The sequence below is a fragment of the Nyctereutes procyonoides genome, unplaced genomic scaffold (assembly GCF_905146905.1).
Source record: "Nyctereutes procyonoides isolate TBG_1078 unplaced genomic scaffold, NYPRO_anot_genome, whole genome shotgun sequence".
NCBI classification, from domain to species: Eukaryota; Metazoa; Chordata; class Mammalia; order Carnivora; family Canidae; genus Nyctereutes; species Nyctereutes procyonoides.
The window spans coordinates 34,313,908-34,332,936 of record NW_026575146.1 but is presented as its reverse complement, the minus strand read 5'-3'; the positions used below and the strand labels follow the sequence as shown (position 1 = coordinate 34,332,936).

Genomic DNA, 19,029 nt, shown 5'->3' with positions numbered 1-19,029 from the left:
CAACCGGCCATTGATGGAATGCTGAGCGTGTTACCATCTCCTTCATTAGCAACAGCACCTTCTTGTCCCTTGTGGGATGATTCTTCTTCTGCTAAAATCACCATGCGATCTCTTCTTTTAAATGTTCGGCATTATTAGATTTAACGATTTCTACTGAAGATGGCAATGGAAACACTCCCTTCCTAAGTTGATGAATAAAATCTAGGCCAGTCTTCTCACAGAGCCCTTTGAATAGGATTTAAATAGTGGATAAAAGAAAAATAAAACACATTTTTTAGGAAATGAATTTGTTAGGTCAAATTACAACTCAAAAAGACTCAGCGATGTACTTTTATTAAGTTTTTGGTTTATTGTTTCCTGGTAAGTAAAAATGCATTTCAGCATTACTCCCCTGTGATTATGAATATTGTGATTTGCACTGCAAAATGAAGGAGCCCAGAGTGTCGATACTGTAGTATCAAATGTGTGCTTAATTGTCATTCTGGAGCTTGGTTCTGGTGTCTCCCCAAAGCCTATAAATCATTATCAAACAGGAAAATCAAGTAATTAAGCTCTCTGGCCTGAATCTCATCTATACTCTCTAAATATATGCTCAGCATAAAAAAGTATTCACTCATATGGCTATTTAAACCCCCTAATAATGAACTTGCATCAGGGAAATGATTTGCTAATGCTTTCTCAAACAGAGGGAGTAAAGAAGCTGATTTCTTCCCAATCAAACATGCCAAATCCACTGTTGTTTTCAGTGGCCTGAACAGAAAGCCAAGGCTGATGTATGTGGAAAAGGGTGATAAAAGTATTAGTAGGAGTTAGTAAAAACAAACAAGAAAGTTGCCTTCACAAATTACATTTGAGATCTTCTTGAGATGAGTCCGAGGCATGTTGCAAATTCATTAGTTTATCAGTTGTCTTTCATCTTTAAAATCACACAAAACAAGCAATTATTTAGAATGAAATAACTGGTTTAATATTCATGGACTTGAGAAAACTTGAATTTAAATTCAGGCTGGGATCTGAATTAGCACCAACCGAATACAGAAAGAAGTCAATACACATGCACAAATTAGTTTTAATAACATATATGGTTAAGATATATTTGTTTTACTTGATATACTTGAAGGACCACTCTTGGAGTTAAAACTTATTTGTATTAGTTGGCTGGGCATGATACAGGTTGGACACCCCGTAGCTCCAGGGCCTTGGCAAAATTGACCTCCAGTGGCTTGCCCGTGCCTTTGGTGAGCCTCAGAGACCGGATGCAACCTCGAAACCTAACGTTGGTCGTCAGACCAAACTGGTTGAGGCCATCTGAAAAACAAAGCAAAAAGCGCTCAGCTTTGACATGCAGCTTCTGTGTTAAAGGAATTTAAAAAATTTTAATTGTAGTGTAGTACTTGACAGTCAGTGTTATATTATTTTCCGGTGTACAATACGGCGATTCAGGAATTCCGGTCTATAACTCAGTGCTCATCAAGGTAAGTGCGCTCCTCATCCTGTTCCTCTATTTCACCCATCCCCACCCACCTCCTCTCTGATAACCATCCGTTTAATCTCTAGAGATAAGAGTCCGAATTTTTGGTTTTTGGTCCCCGCCCCTTCGTGCATTTGTTTTGTTGTTTCTTAAATTCCACATATGAGTGAAGTCATACGGTTGTCTTTCTCTGACTGGCTTATTTTGTTTAGCATTATACAATCTCCATCTATTTATGTTGCCGCAAATGGCAGGATTTCATTCTTTTTTAATGGCGGAATAATATTCCATTGTATGTATAACCACATGTTTATCCATGCATCTATTTATGGACATGGGCTGCTGCCTATCTTGGCTACTGTAAATAATGCTGCAACAAACATAGGGATGCATGTATCCCTTCAAATTACTGTTTCGTATCCTTCGTGTATATACCCAGGAGTGTGATTATTGGATGTAGGGTTCTATTTTTAATTTTTTGAAGAACTTCTCTACCCTCTCACAGCAGCTACAGCTACACCAGCTCGCATTCCCACCAAGAGTGAACGAGGGCTCCTTTTACTCTGCATCTTCACCAACACTTGTTGTTTCTTGTGTTTTTGGATTTTAGCCCTTCTGACAGGTGTAAGGTCATACCTCCTTTTAGTTTTGAATGCATTTCCCTGATGATGAGTGATGTTGAGCATCTTTTCATGTGTCTGTTGGCCATCTGGATGTCTTCCTTGGAGGAATGTGTGTTCATGTCTTCTGCCCATTTTTTATTGGATTGTTTGTTTCTGGGGTGTTGAGTTGTCCTACTTTTTTATATATATATATGTTTCAGATACTAACCCTTTATTGGGTATGCCATTTGTAAATATCTTTTCCTATTCAGTAGGTTGTCTTTTAGTTTTGTTGGTTGTTTCCTTTGCTGTGCAGAGCTCTTTATTTTGATATAGTCTCAATAGTTTATTTTTGCTGTTGTTTACCTTGACTCAGGAGACACACACTTTTAGAAAAATGTTGTTATGGCCAAAGTCAGAGAAATTACTGCCTGTGCTGTCTTCTGGGATTTAACGGTTTCAAACCTTACATTTAGGTCCTTAATCCATTTTGAAGGTTTTGTTGGTGTAAGAAAGTGGTCCGGTTTCATTCTTTTGCATGTTGTTGCCCAGTTTTCCCAACACCATTTGTTGAAGAGTCTGTCTTTTTCCCATTACATATTCTGGCCTCCTTTATTAAATAGTATTTGACCTTAAGGTGGGATTATTTTCTAAGCTTTCTATTCTGTTCCACTGATCAATGGGTCTATTTTTGTGCCAATAGCATATTGTTTGTACAAATCAACTTTGCAATTATGACTTGAAATTTGAAATTGTGATGGCTTCAGCTTTGTGTTTATTTTTCAAGATTGCTTTGGCCATTTGAAATCTTATGTGGTTTTATACAAATCTTAGGACTGTATGAGTTCTGTGAAAAATACAGTTGGAATTTTGATAGGGATTGCATTAAACCTGAAGATTGATTTGGGTAGTATGGACATTTTAAAGTCTTCATGTTTGTTTGTGACATTTTCAATTTCCTTTGTTAATGTTTTATAGTTTTCAGACTATAAGTCTTTCATCTCTTTGACTAAATTTATTCGAAGGTGTTTTATTTTTTAGACAATTATAAATTGGGTTGTTTTCTTTCTCTTTTGGCCACTTCATCATGAGTGTATAGAAACGCAGTGGATTTCTGTACATTGATTTTCTATTGTGACCTTACTGAATGCCTTATCAGTTCTAGTAGTTTTTTGGTGGAATTTAGGGTTTTCCATATATAGGTATCATGTCATCTGCAAATAGTGAAAATTGTGCTTCTTCCTAACCAATCTGGATGGTTTTCATTGCTTTTATCTTACCTAATGGCTATGGCCAGAACTTCTAGTACCATACTGAATAAAAGTGGTAAGAGTGGACATTCTTGTATTGTTTTTGACCTTAGTGGAAAAGCTCTCAGTTTTTTACCATTGAGTGTGATGTTAGCTGTGGGTTTTTCTCATATGGCCTTTATTATGTTGAGGTATGTTCCCTCTAAACCTACTTAGTTGAGGTTTTTTTTCATGAATGGATGTTGTACTTTGTCAACATTCTATGAAGCCAGGATTACCAAAACCAGAATAAGACTCTACAAAAAAAGAGAACTACAGGCCAATTTCTCTGATGATTCCATCAGAATGATTCCATCATGAATGGATATTGTTCTTTGTCAAATGCTTTTTCTGCATGTATTGAAATGATTCTATGATTTTTATCCTTTCTCTTGTGATGTGATGTATTATGCTGATTGGTTTGTGATTGGTTTGCGATTATTAAACCACCCTTGCATCCAAGGATTAAGTCCTACTTGATCATGGTGATTTTTTTGTTAATGTATTGTGGATTCAGTTTGCTAGTATTTTGTTGAGGATTTTTATACTTACTTACATCAGAGAAATTGGCCTGTGGTTCTCTTTTTTGGTAGAGTCTTATTCTGGTTTTGGTAATTCTGGCTTCATAGAATGAATTTGGAAGTTTTCCTTCCTCTTCTATTTTTTGAACAGCTTGAGGAAAATATGTGTCGATTCTTCTTTAAATGTTTGGTAGAATTCACCTATGAAGCCATCTGGTCCTAGACTTTTGTTTGTTGTGAATCTTTTGATAATAGATTCAATTTCATTCTCAGTAATTGGTCTGTTCAAATTTTCTCTTTCTTCCTGATTCAGTTTTGTTATATTTGTTAGGTTATATGTTTCTAAGAATTTAGCACTGGGTGTTATGCTATATGTTAGCAAACTGAACTCCAATAAAAAAAAAACATACAAAAAAGGAAAAAGAAAGAAATAGAGAAAGAAAGAAAAAAAAAGAATTTATTTATTCTACGTTGTCCAGTTTGTTGGCATATATTTTTCATAATATAAGTTGTTTTTTCTCCTTTCATTTCTGATTTTTAGTTCTCTCTCTCTCTGTGTGTGTGTCTCTCTTTTAAATCTGGCTGGAGGTTTATCAGTTTTGTTCATCTTTTCAAAGAATCAGTTCCTGATTTTTTTGTTAATGTATTTTTATATAAATGTATATTTATATAAATGTATGTATGTTTATATAAATGTTATGTTAATGTATATTTATATAAATATAAACTCCATAAACTTTCATTAATCTGTTCTATTGTTTTTTTAAATTTAAGCTTCTATTTCATTTATTTCAGTGTTAATCTTTATCACTTCTTCTGATGGTTTCAGGTTTGTTGTTCTTTTTCTAGTTCCTTTAGGTGTAAGATTTATGTTGTTTATTTAAGATTTTTCTTGATTCTTGAAGTAGAGCTGTATTGCTCTCTACCTCCTCCTTAGGACCACTTTTGCTATATCGCAAAGATTCGGGAACATTGTGTTTTCATTTTCATTTGTCCCAGTATTTTCTGATTTCCTTTTTGATTTCTTGGTTGACCCATTCATTGTTTATTAGCATGTTATTTAATCTCCATGTATTTATAGCCTTTCCAGACTTTTTCTTGTAGTTGATTTCCAGTTTCAGTGCATTTTGGTCAGAAAATATGCATGGCATGGCTGGGATCTTTTTAAATTTGTTGAGGCTTGTTTGGTGGGCTAATAAGTGATCTCTATTCTAGAATGTTCCATGTGCACTTGAAAGAATGTGTATCCTGTTTTCTGGGGTGGAATGTTCTGAATGGATCTGTTTAATCCATCTCGTCTAGTATGGCATATAAAGACACTCTTTCCTTGTTGATTTTCTGCTTAGATTATCCATCCATTGATGTAAGTGGGGTGTTAAAGTCCCCCACTGTTATTGCATTATTATTGATTAGTTCCTTTATATTTGTTACTAAATTTTAAATTTGGTGGAATTTAGGGTTTTCCATATATAGGTATCATATATAGGTATCTGGTTGCATAAATATTTACCATTGTTATATCTTCTTGTTGAATTGTCCCTTTAGTATCATATACTGTCCTTGTTTCCTGTTACAATCTTTTGTTTTAAAGTCTATTTTGTCTGATATAAGTATTGCTGCCCTGACTTCCTTTTCCCATCTATTTGCATGACAAATGTTTCTCCATCCCCTCACTTTTGATCTGCAGGTGTCCTCACTTCTCAGATAAGTCTATTGTAGGCAGCATTTGGCTGGGTCTTGTTTTGTTATCCATTCTGTCACCTGATGTCTTTTGATTGGAACATTCAGTCCATTTACATTCAAAGTAATAACTGATAGATGTGTATTTATTGCCATTTTGTTATTTGCTCTGTGGTTGTTTTAGAGATCTTCTCTGTTCATTTCTTCCCTTGCTCTCTTCTCTCACCATAAGTTGGCTTTCTTTAGTGATATACTTGGAATCCTTTCTTTTTATATTTTGCGGATCTATTATTGGTTTTTGTTCTGCAGTTACTTAGGTTTGTATATAACATCTTCTTCATACGGCAGCCTATGTTAAATTGATGGTCACTTAAATTTAAATCCATTTTTCACTCCTCTCCTCTCCACATTTTAGATAGATGGTGTCATACTTTACATCCTCTCATTTTGTGAATCCCCTGACTAATTTTTACAGATACACTTATTTTTACTTTGTGCTTCCTACTCTTCTTACTCTTACTGATGGTCTTTCCTTTCCACCCAAAGAGTTCCACTTAACATTTCTTGGAGGGCTGGTTTTCTGGTCATGAACTCCTTTAACTTTTGTTTGTCTGGGAAACTCTTTATCTCTCCTATTCTGAATAATAGGAGAGATTTTTATTATTAATTATTAATAATAGAAGAGATGATCTTACCAGATAGAATATTCTTAGATGAAGATTTTTTTTTCCCTTTTAGCACTTTGAATATATTATTCTCTACCTTCTGGCTTGCCAAGTTCCTGCTGAAAAATTTGTTGAGAGCCTAATGGGTTTCCCTTGTATGTAACTGTGTTCTTTTCTCACAGTGATTTTAAATTTCTTTTTGTATCACTACTTTTTGCCATTTTGATTACTGTGTGTTTTGATGTGAACTCCTTTGGTTGATTTTGTTTGGGATCTTTGTGTCTCCTGGATCTGAATTTCTGTTTCGTTCCCCAGTCTCGGGACGTTTTCAGCTAGTATTTCTTCAAATAAATGTTCTGCCTCATTTTCTCTCTATTCTTCTGGGATCCCTATAATGTGAATATCATTACACTTGATGGAGTCACTGGGTTCTCCAAGTCTGTTCTTCTTTTGCATAATTTTTTTCCCTCTCCTCCGCTCAGGTTGATTATTTTCCATTACTCTGTACTCCAGGTTACTGATTTGTTCTTCTGCTTCCTCTAATCTGCTATTTATTTCATCTAGTTTATTTTTAGTTTCAATTGTTGTGTTCCTCATGTCTGATTGGTTCTTTTTTTTTATCTTTTTGTTAAGAGTCTTATTGATGTTCTCTACTCTTTTCCACTCTTTTCTCAAGGCCAATGAGTATCTTTATGATCATTACTTTAAATTCTCTATCAGGCATATTTAGCTATGATTTGCTTAGTTCTCTTGCTATAATTTTGTCCTGTTCTTTTACTTGGGACATTTTCCTCTGTTTCCTCATTTTGTCTAACTCTATGCATTTGGTTCTCTGTGTTAAAGTCTCTTGCTCTTAAAAGTAGTGAGTGGGTGTGCACTTTTTACAAGGTAGAGCTGGTCATCTGCCAGAAGGATTGTGCCTCTGTCACTGAGACCAGGCCAATCTGCAAAATGCACATGAGCAGCATGCACAGTTTTAACAAGGTGCACATGCTGTCTGTGAGAGATGACCAGCTGCTGCTACTGGAATAGAGACCCTCCAAAGCACAAGGTTGGGAGATGCAGTGTTGGGAAGGTTTGTGCTGGTCTTCTGTGCACAGTCAGGACTAGAGTGGGCCAAGCTGGAGGGGGTGGGGCTTGGTGTAAGCAAGTCAGGTAATGAATGTTGGGACTGCACTGGTTCCTGCAGGTGACCATGTGATTGTGCTGGGAGGTAGAGGAGGGAAACAGTAGTTGCTGGCTTCTTTGCTCCTGGAGGAGTCTCCTAGGAATCTCTGTCTCTCTGGGACAGTAATTAACTCCCTCCTATATGCCCCAGGTATTTTTCAAATTGTGCTTCTCTGCTGTTTGTCCACAGGCTGTTTGTTGTGCTGTCTTTACAGATGGGGACACAGTTTCTTATCATCATTCTGGCTCTCTTAGAGCCAAGTCTACTGATTTTTAATGTTCTAGGCTTTAAGTCCTACTGGTTGTAAGAACTCCCAAATTTGGCCCCTCTGCTTTTCAAAGCCAGGTTATAGAGACCTGTCTTCCGCATGCATTCTGATCCCATTATGATTGTCTATTTCTCTCCTCTTTCCACACCCCTGGCTGTTTCATTTCTGTCAATGGCCTGTGGTCCTTTAGCTCCTCACTGCATCTGAGCCCTTCCTACCCTCTCCTCTACATTTAGTTGTGGAGTTTTTTCTTCCTGTCTTCAGGTCATTTTCTGGGTTATTTACACTGATGAGTGTGTTATCTAGTTGTGTCTTTGGGAGGAGGTGAGCTTAGAGTCCTCTCTGCCATCTTCCCTGAAAGTGTTCGAAGAGCATGTTTTCAAGTCAGCTGTTACCTTGAGGTTAAATTGGAAGGCTGTTTTAAGTAAAGTTTGTGATTTTGTTCTTAGCCTTGCTGACAATTAAACTTGTAGCATTTCTATTGTTATATATCCCGAAATTTGGAGTCATGTAGAATGATACATTTTAAGATAGGAATTTGGTTTGGAATGAACAAATTTACAGCAGTGTTATATTATGGAATTTAGTGAAAGAATTCAATTGATCAAATACTTTACTGAATTAGGGCATGGACGTTTAATGGTGACTTTACTTTTTTACATTGTAAAAATACATCTTAAAAGATTAGGCTGGTTAAAAACTCACACAAAATTTTTGTTGTTGTTGTTAAGGAGACTCCATTCTTTCAGCAGGCCTAGGAGGTGCTAGCTATGATCTCATTTCATAGACTGTGAGTGGGGAAATAGGATATCTCCAGAGCATCTTGGGGGTTATCCTGATTGAAGCAGAAATAGGTCCTTTTCAAACTCAGGAGCAACTTTGGAAAGAGGAGCTGTGAATTGGTCCTCATTGCTCCTATATGTTTTCCTCCATTAACCACTGCTGAATATATATTTTGCTTGTTTTGTTAAGCAGAGGAGCTTTACATAAATGGGAATGACAGTTTCTCTTGCCAACATACTGAAAGACCATTCCAAGTGTGTGTTATTACAGTATTTATAAAGAGGCAGTTGGGCTATTTCTCATCAAGTTGGGCACTCTCGTTTATGGGCACTTTAGGTAACTGTGGTTTACGTGCTACACTTAATGTGCTGGACAGGGATTCTGAATGCAGATTTATTGCTTGGGTTTCTTTGTAATATAAATATAAACTCCATAATAACCTAAGGGGGAAATTGGCTTGTTTAACCCAATGATTTCCAGAACTTGAGGAAATAAGTTCCATTACATTTTATGATTCCTCTGGTATATTAATTTTCAAAAAATCAGAAAGAACACCAATGCTGGCCTTCATTGCTGTTAAATGCCTCATATCTTTTATAAGCCAAATTCATTTCCTCTAGCCTCCATCTCCCCATGAATGAAACTTTGGGGGCTACCCTGTAAAGTTCGGTCCCAGTTGGTTTATATAAGTAATATGCTCATTTTACACACTGTAAGTTTCAGATAAGGTGCTATTTATGGGAGTAAATGTTAAAGCTAGGAAGTATACTTATGCACACATTCATGGACATAGTTATACAAATAAATTTAAATACACTAACAACAAAGAAATTCTTATGGAGTAGATAAGTCTCACCTGGGAAACCTCCAACAAACACAGGGTCATTTGTATCAGCTGATGTGGATGCTTGGTTTGGGCTCTGGGCTTCCACCTGCTTCCCATCTACTGTCAGCTCAATGCGGTGTTTGATCTTGTTGGCTGTGACTTTATGCCACTGTCCGTCACACAGATGCCCCGGGATCCCAGCATCATAGACAGCAGTGAATCGGCCGGCACCATTGTCCACATGAAACATAAGCTAGAAAGTAGGAAGTGGAACAGTCACAGATGGTTTCATTAGACAGGTATCATGATGGTTCACATAGCAAAAAATGTATGTTTGTAGGAAGGGCATCAGCTGGAATGGTTTAGAAATGAACATATCTGGGGCATTTTAAAAATTAAAAAGAGTTTGCAGAAATTAAAATACAAATTTAATAACCAGGAGTCACAAAGTATGTTCTTTGCTTCTGGGCATTGTTGGGAGCAAGAGACAAGGTGTGTGAAACTAGTAATAATTCCGTGTTCAGAAAATGCGATATATATTTTGAGGCTGGCTGACCAAAAAGGTACCTCATATACACCGGGACAAATCCTAGCATGGATCTTTATAGAGTGTGAGAGTCCTTAGTGAACCCTATAAAATTTCTTAAAAGATGTTTAGAGTGATTCATTAATTCGATTCACAAATTCATTTTAGAGGATTATTGTTTTTTTTTAAATGTAAGCTTTTGATATTTTAATTGTATGTATTCTTTTTTTTTTTCCTTCATGGATTCCATTTTATATGCAGGATGGAGAATAACATAAATTACTTTCTTGGGCAGGCTTGATGTGTCACAGGTGCCAAAGACTTTGAGCCAGAAGGCCAGTTAAATTCTTAACAATGAAGAACTTAGATTGGAAGTTCATGTCTAAATGAGAAAAATCTGTTTTCAGTAACATGGAACAGTCCCTGAAATTTGAGATGACAGAGTTCTTTTTGAAGCTGATGAAGGAAAGAAACATATTGAAACATTAAAAACAGTCAGTCTGGCAACACATTTGACAAGGGAATAGGAGAGACGTAGGGGTTTTGAAAAGAAGATGAAACACTGCAATAGGTAAAAAGTTTGTAAACTAAATGGTGATGTGAGTACTAAGATTTTACTATATTGGGTGGAGTTTGTAAGAACAGGACTTGGGGAGAAATACAATGCATTGTAATGGAACTTGATCCTCAGCAAACTGATAGTAGTGGTTATTCGCAGGTGATGGGGCGAGGCTGACTCTGACGCTGTGTAGTGAATGTGTCTGAAAACGCGGCAAAGCCATGAGCTGCTGCCGATCTGTTTCCCCCTTTTGCTTCCGTACTCCTGGAGCTTTTTGCTTCATTGCCTTTGGTGATGGTTTGAAGGCCGGAGGGAGAGATGAGGCAACAGAAAGCATATTTGAGGTCACTACGTGGTCTTCCCCCTTGGGAGGCCACAGCACCGTAGAGCGGACACAGGCCCAGAGATGGAGCGGGATTCCTACTGAAAAGCCAGAGGGAAAACCTGGGTAACTTCTTGCTTTGCCTGCCTCTTTCCCTGCTGCCTGTAATTCACAGGCTATTCACGGGTCATCTCAGTGCAGGATGCTGCTCCTGGGCAGGCAGGGACTTGATGGGTGTTTAGAATTAGCTTGTCCATGGTAAGCCAACGGACACAATTTATTATACTAATATAAATTTATTATGAATCGGCACTTTTTTTGGAAATGGTAGCAGGATGTTTTTAAATCAACATCTAGAACTGACATGTTAGCTAGCCACCTTGACTTCGGAGAAGTGCCTACTGTGTGAGAAGAGGCAAAGGCTGAGTTTAGACAGTCCAGGCCCCCCTCCTCTTTTTCCATTGGGATCTATAGTTTTACATACAGTGTATTCACAAAGAGAGAATATCGGTGTACTTTTAGCAACACAGTAAGAGCTTGAGATCTAAAACCATTTGGCCCATCCTTTGTCAATACAATTGGCTGACTGTAGAATCAGCACATTTAAAGTTTACCCTGGTCCCACAGAGTAATTGTGCTGAAAACACACAGTAGAGACAATCTAGAAGGATGAAAAGATGCAATCTAGTTTCTCCCAACACAGTATCGGCATGGCTTCACAACAGCAGTTCTTACGTATGGACAACATGAGGCAATCTGAAGTATTTAGACAGCTGGCACTCACCTTTTCATCAATCATTTCAATACCCATTCCATCCATTTTCTGGCTGCTGATTCCCAGGAGAACTCCAGTGGTTCTAGTTGTGCGAAATTCAAATTCTACAAGAAGGTCCAATCCCACCTTGAACCCACCAACTGTAAAATGAAGATTTTTTTAAGAATTATAGATTAGAGCTGAGGGATTGTGAATTCAAATTTGTACAGAGCAATTGATTTAGATTTCAGCTCAGATATTAATCAGTTATAATAAGTTCCAGACTCTCTTATGGCCTATACTTCCAACATATCATATATCATATATGTGTGTATCATATAACACACTTCATAGTTTTTGCTTATTTTTTGGTCGCCTTCCCTCCTAGCATGTAAGTTCTGTGAGGAAAATTTTATTCCAGCACCTACCAAAATATCTGGCCTATACTTCCAACATATCATATATCATATATGTGTGTATCATATAACACACTTCATAGTTTTTGCTTATTTTTTGGTCACCTTCCCTCCTAGCATGTAAGTTCTGTGAGGAAAATTTTATTCCAGCACCTACCAAAATATCTGGCACCCAGGGAGGTTTAATAAATAGTTGTTGAATAAATAAATGGATGAAAAAACACACACAGAGATTAACTCAAAGAATCTCACAGCAATGTATAGTTGTGTTGGAATTCTTACTGTTGGATTAAGTCAAGCATTTCAGTGATTATTCAGTAAGATTTTACGAGGCCACTCGAAAATTATTGTGCCACAGTGATCTGAAAGGGTTCAGAAGTTCCCATTTTATTAATAAAGAAAGGAATTGCAAGTGCAATTTCGAAGGAAAAGATCCTGGGACATAAACAGATTTTCCCAGTTCATCCAGGGAGGTTTCTTCTATAATTTCTTATATTGGGTACATTGATTTATTTAATCTTTTAGGGAGTATTTAAGATATGCCTCTCAGAAACAAAGCCATTTGTTAAGAGTGGGTTAGATCACGAATCAGTGGCATGGAATATTAGGGAAGAACTCATGGAAATTTTCTGCATGTCTTCTATTTACTAGGCAAGAAATAAATGCTCTGTGTAACTGCGATTGTCTCCAATGAACGGTAGTATCTGTAATGTGAAAAACTTCTTGTTCTACAGAGAACCTTGGTGGGTTTGGATGTGCAAAGGTGGGTTTGGAGCAGATTTTAAGAGAAAAAGAAGCTGAATTGTTCTGCAAAATAAAACAGAAAGTGCGTGTTTTTGTCTCTGAAAGGGAGAGGTAAGGAGGAGAAAGTAACAACATGGGGGCCCCTGGGGGGCTCAGGGTCTGAGCGTCTGCCTTCAGCCCAGGGTGTGATCCTGGGGTACTGGGATCGAGTTCCACATCGGGCTCCCCGTAGGGAGCCTGCTTCTCCCTCTGCCTGGGTCTCTGCCTCTCTCTGTGTGTCTCTCAGGAATAAATAAATACAATCATTAAAAAGAACAACATGAAGCAGTTCAGCTGAAGACAGAGGTGACCAGCAAAAGCCACGGTGATCTGATGGCTGAAAAGTTTTTAAGGACAAAGATGTAAAAGGTTTAAATGAAGCTGTGTGTTTCCAGCAACGTGACCTCCTGTAAGTGTCCATGTATTGTGTAGACTGTATTACAGCCTCCTTTTTTTTTTTTCAAATGAATTAAGTTTAATTCTGAACCATTTTTATAACCGCATTTTCTCTTGAAGCATCGTATCACAGCAGGTTACAACAACTTTGGGATAAAAGGCAAATGGTAAACTGTTCAAAACAAGGTTCCAAATAACACCTCTTACTGATTTACCCTACCCATACATATCCCAAATAAAGTTTTTGATCAAAACATGAAATAGATCCACCTGCTTATTTTAAGCATATTAAAAAGGAAACTAATTGGACCATTTCTATTTGTCTATTTTATACAAAAAGGCTACACAATGTTACACTTTATTCAGATTACAATTAGAGTGATTATGAATTAGTGTTCTACACCATTACTCAATTCTTAAAAATTAGAAATTGCTGTAGCAGTATTCACTATAACTTAACACTACGAGAGACTTAAAAAACTAACAGTTACTGCAGCCTCCGGAGGGGCTGGCAGGACTTGTGGGCAGCTGGGGACGTGGCTAAGTTTCTGGTCCAGTTTGATCCAGAACCAGAGAGCCTGGGCAGAAAGGCCTGAACAGTCCGTCTCAAGGTATGATAATGTCTATTCTTGTTATTATATAGAAGATACTTTATATTTTTCTTTCCAAATCGTACATTTGGAAAGAAAATGTGAACCAGGCCTGCTCTGGAGATGTTCACTGGGAAGGTGCACATGCGTGAGGTCAGGGAACTGCTACTCAACATCACCATCGATGAGAAACAGGTGCCGGGATGTGTGCACTGGGTGAATGTGTGGGAGGTCGTGGCATGAAGCCTTGCAAGGAATTGAAGAGGAGAAGAAAGAAAAATGCTACCTCATCTCCAGAAAGGTACACAAGGAAAACTGGAAAGTAGATCAATTATGTGCATAAACATACGGGCTTTTTTAAAAAAATTTAATTAATTAATTTATTAGAGAGAGAGTGAGACCTCGAATGGGGGGCAGAGAGAAGTAGACCCTCGGCTGAGCAGGGAGCCCGACGCGGAGCTTGGTCCCAGGACCCTGAGATCACGACCTGAGCCGAAGGAATGACTGAGCCCCCCGGGTGCCCCAACATATGGCCCTTCTTGTAGAATTAAATTCATTTTGTTGTTATTGATCTTTAGGGAAGGAGATGGAATAAGCTCTCCAAATAGCCTTTTACTTTATTTTTTCTATTCGTTTGCCTCAGAATCAGGTACATTAATCTTTGAAGTTTGTGGTATTACTTCTATACATTTTTATTTCTAGTTTAAGTAAACTAATTTAAGAAATCCAGGACTTTTATTTTCCAATAACAGCAAGAAGTTAATGTCTGTACCTGTTAATATTCAACAAGAAAAAAGTGGGTGTGCCTCACCTGCTTTGGCAAAACCTGTTCCATCAAAATATGTTCCTCTCTGAGCATGAGCAAAACACGTTCCAACGTGGAAGCTGGAGGTTGGCTGTTCAAGATCGGCGGGGGCCTCCGCCATCTGAAAATTCCTGATGCAGCCTTCAATGCTGTAGGTCACCTACATATTCAGGTCAGAAAAAAAAAATCAAATATCAGGGTTTACCAGAATTTTGCCTTGATATGGAATTCGTGATTTGTGGGGATGCTCTGTGCTTGTAATCATCACCCAGTCGTCTTAAGACAGCCCACGACCTCCTATCACACCAGGCTTCACACAGTGGGTGCGGAGCATCCTGCATGGGGCTTTTCAACAAGGATGCCTGTAGCCTGTACCTAGCCTGCTCTGATAGTGTGAATAGTGTACACTGTGTCTTGGGGGGGGGGGAACCACTGGTTTTGCAGAAACCACATGCTCCAGATGAACATCATGATCTTTAATGAGTTCCTTAGGTATGTTCTGGTCCAAGATGGTGATGGAAGGAAGGTCCCGAACTCATCTCCATCGCACACCAAATCTATACCTGTTTATAAAGCAATTCCTCCTGAAGAAGAATTGAAGGGTGACTGAACAGCACAACAAAAGATAAAGAGAACAGTAAGAGACAAGGCAACGGTGGGAACCTCTGCCCCCAACACTATGAACAGCCACGTGTAGGGACAGTAGAGGCACCAAGGGCAGATGTGTCTGGTATAGAAAATACATGAAAGGTTCAGGCCCAGAACCCTGCTAAACGGCAGGGAGCTGCTGGAACTCTGTGAGTCAGATGGGCCGGTGGGAGCCATGACCTGATTCACCTTGATCGCATGGACCGCAGCAGGGTCCAGGTGCCTTTGCTGAGCTATTGCCTCAGTAAGCCCAGGCCCCTAGTTCACATCAGCCCCAACTGCCCCACCAGGGTGACCCCAGGGTGGTACACACTGAGCCACCCTGGGTCATGCTCCCTATGGCTCCAGCCATCATACCAAGGTGACACATGAGCAAAGCATGCTGGAACACCCCAGGCCTGCATTCTTCAGCTCTAGATGGCACGCCAGGGTGACCCTGATGCAGAGCACTCCAAATCCTCCTGACTGATGAGTGACTGAGCACCACCAGGATGCTCCCTGCACTGAGTGCCCCAGGAACCTCCAGGGCCCTGCCTCCATTCCAGTTGTCCCATGAGGGTACCCCCTATGGGGAGCACCCCAGAACTGTCCAGCCTGCATTCCAGTTTAGCTCTCAGGAGGGCATCGTCTGCAAGAAGAGTCCCAGCTTCTACCCACTTCAGCTGTCCTGCAAGGGTGCCCTCTGTGTGGAGAGCCCTTGGAACTCCTGAACTGTACATACCTGTGCTTCAGCTGTCCTATCAGAGTACCCTTTCTGCAGGGACCTTCAGGACCACTCAGCACATGCCCAGTTCATCTCCAGCCATCTCACCAGAGCAGCCCCAGCACGGAGTGCCCTATGACCCCCAGCCCATGCCAGCCAGCAAGTGTCACCAGGCACATGCAGTCTGCACAGAGGATGACCATACATAAGACCACTTCTTAAAATTCAGAAGTAGCTGTTCCAAAATACAGAAAATCAAGCAAAATGGGGAGATTGAGAAATACATTCCAAACAAAAGAACAAGACAAAACTTCAGAAAAAGAACTAAATGAAACAGAGATAGGCGAAATGCCTAATAAAGATTTTAAAATCATGACTGTAAAGATACTCCTAGACTGAAGAGTGAAAGAACTCAGTGAAAACTTCAACAAAGAGAAGATATAAAAAGGACCAAATCCGTTTTGAAGACTACAGTAACTGAAATGAAAAAATACACTAGAGGGCTCAACAGTAGATTAGCAGATGCAGAAGAACAGATCGGTAGCCGGGAAGATGGTAATGGAAAGCATCCAAGCTGAGCAGAAGAAAGGAAAAAGAATTCTTAAAAAATGAGGCTCTTGGACAACAGTAAGCAAATAAACACTTGTGTGATAGGAGATTGTAGAAAACTTTTCATGACCTAGGAAAGGAAACTGACTTCCAGGTTCTAGAAGCGCAGATAGTTCTAAACAAGATGAGCCCATGGAGGTCTACACAGTGACACATAATAATTAAAATGCTAAAGATTAAAGATAAAGGGAGGATTTTTAACAATGACAAGACAGAAGCGAAATTATGACTAGCAAAACCCTGTAAAGCTATCTACTGATTCTGTAGCAGAAACTTTGTAAGACAGCAGAAAGGGGCATGATATATCCACAGTGTGGAAAGAAAAAGAAAACTTACAACCAATAATATCCAACACAGTAAGGTTATCATTCAGAATTGAAGGAGAGATAAAGGAGTTCATCATCACTGAAGTGGCTTTACAAGAAAGGTTAAAGGGACTTCTTTAAATGGGCAAGGCCATAATTAGATGTAAGAAAACCATGAATAAAAAGATGTAAAATATGATAACATATACATAAAATGTGGAGGAGGGTACATACGTTCTTTACATACGTTCTTTTAGAAAGTATTTGAATTTAAAAGTACATATGTTCTTTTAGAAAGTATTTGAATTTAAATGGTGATCAACAGAGACTGCTATGTACTTAGATGTTACATGTGAACCTCATGGTAACCACAAACTCCAAACATATAATAGATACACGAGAGATGAAGAAAAAGCAAGCCAACTATGACACAACAAAGAGTCATCAACCACAAGGAGAGCAAAAGAACAGAACAGAGAACTACCAAAACAACCAGGAAGCAATTAAAAAAATGGTATTAAGTACATACTTATCAATAATTACGTTAAACATAAATGCTCTAAATGCTCCAATCTAAAGACACTGAGTGGTAGAATGGCTACAAAAACAAGACCCATCTATCTGCTACATCAAAAATACTCACTTCAGACCTAAAGACACTCATAGACTGAAAGTGAAGGGATGGAAAGAGCTATAGAGTGCAAATGGAAGAGAAGAAAAACCCAGGGTAGCAGTATCTATATTAGACAAAATAGACTTTAAAACAAAGACTGTAACAGGAGACAAAGAAGGGCATTACACAATGATAAGGGATCAACCAACAAAAGGATATAACACTTGTAAATATCAATGTGCCCAACACCACAGCACCTGAGTACATAAAGCAGATATTAGCAGACCTAAGAGGAGAAACTGACAGCAATACATGCCCCACTTACATCAATGAATACATCATCCAAGATGAAAATCAATAGGAAAATAGTTTCTTTGAATGACACACTAGGCCAGAAGGACATTGCACCTCAAAATAATAGAATACACATTCTTTTTAAGCACACATGGAATATACTCCAGTGTAGATCCCAAGTTAGGCCATGAAATATGACTGAATAAATTGAAGAAGACTGAGATCATATGCATCTCTTCTGGCTACCTGGTATAAAACTAAGAATCAGTCACAAGAAAAAAACTGGAAAAAATACAAATGTGGTTGCTAAACAGCATGCTACTAAACAACCAATGAGTCACAGAAGAAATTAAAAAATACATGGAGACAGATGAAAATGAAAACACAATGCACACAGAGAAATTGGTGCAAAGGGGGAAATTTATAACAATTCATAGGCCCACATCAAGAAACAAGAAAAATCTTAAGTAAACAATCTAACTTTACACATAAAGGAACTAGAAAAAGAACAAACAAGAACAAATGTGAATAGAAGAAAGGAAATAATAAAGATCTGAGCAGAAATAAATGAGACAATAGAAAAGAGCAATAAAACCAAGAGCTAGTTCTTTCAAAAGATAAGCAAAACTGATAAACCTTTAGCTGGACTCATCAAAAAAAGAAAATGATAGGACCCAAATAAAATAAAAAATGAGGGGATCCCTGGGTGGCGCAGTGGTTTGGCGCCTGCCTTTGGCCCAGGGCACGATCCTGGAGACCCGGGATCGAATCCCACGTTGGGCTCCCGGTGCATGGAGCCTGCTTCTCCCTCTGCCTGTGTCTCTGCCTCTCTCTCTCTCTTTCTCTCTCTGTGGCTATCATAAATAAGTAAAAATTAAAAAAAAATAAAAAATGAAAGAGAACAATTGACGCCACAGAAATACAAAGGATTATAAGAGAGTACTATGAAAAATTATATGCCAACAAGTTGGCATATAATCTAGAGAAATGGATAAATATCTAGAAATGTACAATATTCCGAAACTGAATTAAGAGGAAATAGAAAATCTGGAGAGACAAATTGCTAGTAAGAAAATTTAATGTGCAATCAGAAAACTACCAACAAACAAAAGTCTTAGACCAGATAGCTTCACAGGTGAATTCTATGAAACATTTAAAGAAGAGTGAATACCTATTCTCCTCAAAGTATTCTAAAAAAAGTAGAAGAGGAAGGAAAGCTTTCAAATGCATTCTCTGAGGCCAGCATTACCTTGATACCCAAGCCAGACAAAGATATCACACAAAAAGAGAACTATAGGCCAATATCTCTGATGAACATAAATGCAAAAATAATCCTTAACAAGATATTAACAAACCACATTCCGTAATATATGGAAAATACAGTCAAGTAGGACTTATTCTGGGGATGCAAGAATGGCCCAATATTAAAAAAT

General features: G+C 38.3%; 1 protein-coding gene across 1 annotated transcript in view; it reads right to left on the bottom strand.

The window, feature by feature from the left end:
- Positions 1 to 324: 324 nt before the first annotated feature.
- Positions 325 to 19,029, bottom strand: part of LAMA2 (laminin subunit alpha 2) — a 586,660-nt gene continuing 567,955 nt past the window's right edge. Inside the window, exons 62-65 of the mRNA XM_055309905.1 lie at positions 14,431 to 14,584; positions 11,465 to 11,595; positions 9,304 to 9,526; positions 325 to 1,308 (exon numbers count right to left, since the gene is read on the bottom strand). Coding sequence (XP_055165880.1) covers positions 1,151 to 1,308; positions 9,304 to 9,526; positions 11,465 to 11,595; positions 14,431 to 14,584 — 666 coding nt within the window. The 3' untranslated portion in view covers positions 325 to 1,150. The remainder of the gene's footprint in view (positions 1,309 to 9,303; positions 9,527 to 11,464; positions 11,596 to 14,430; positions 14,585 to 19,029) is intronic.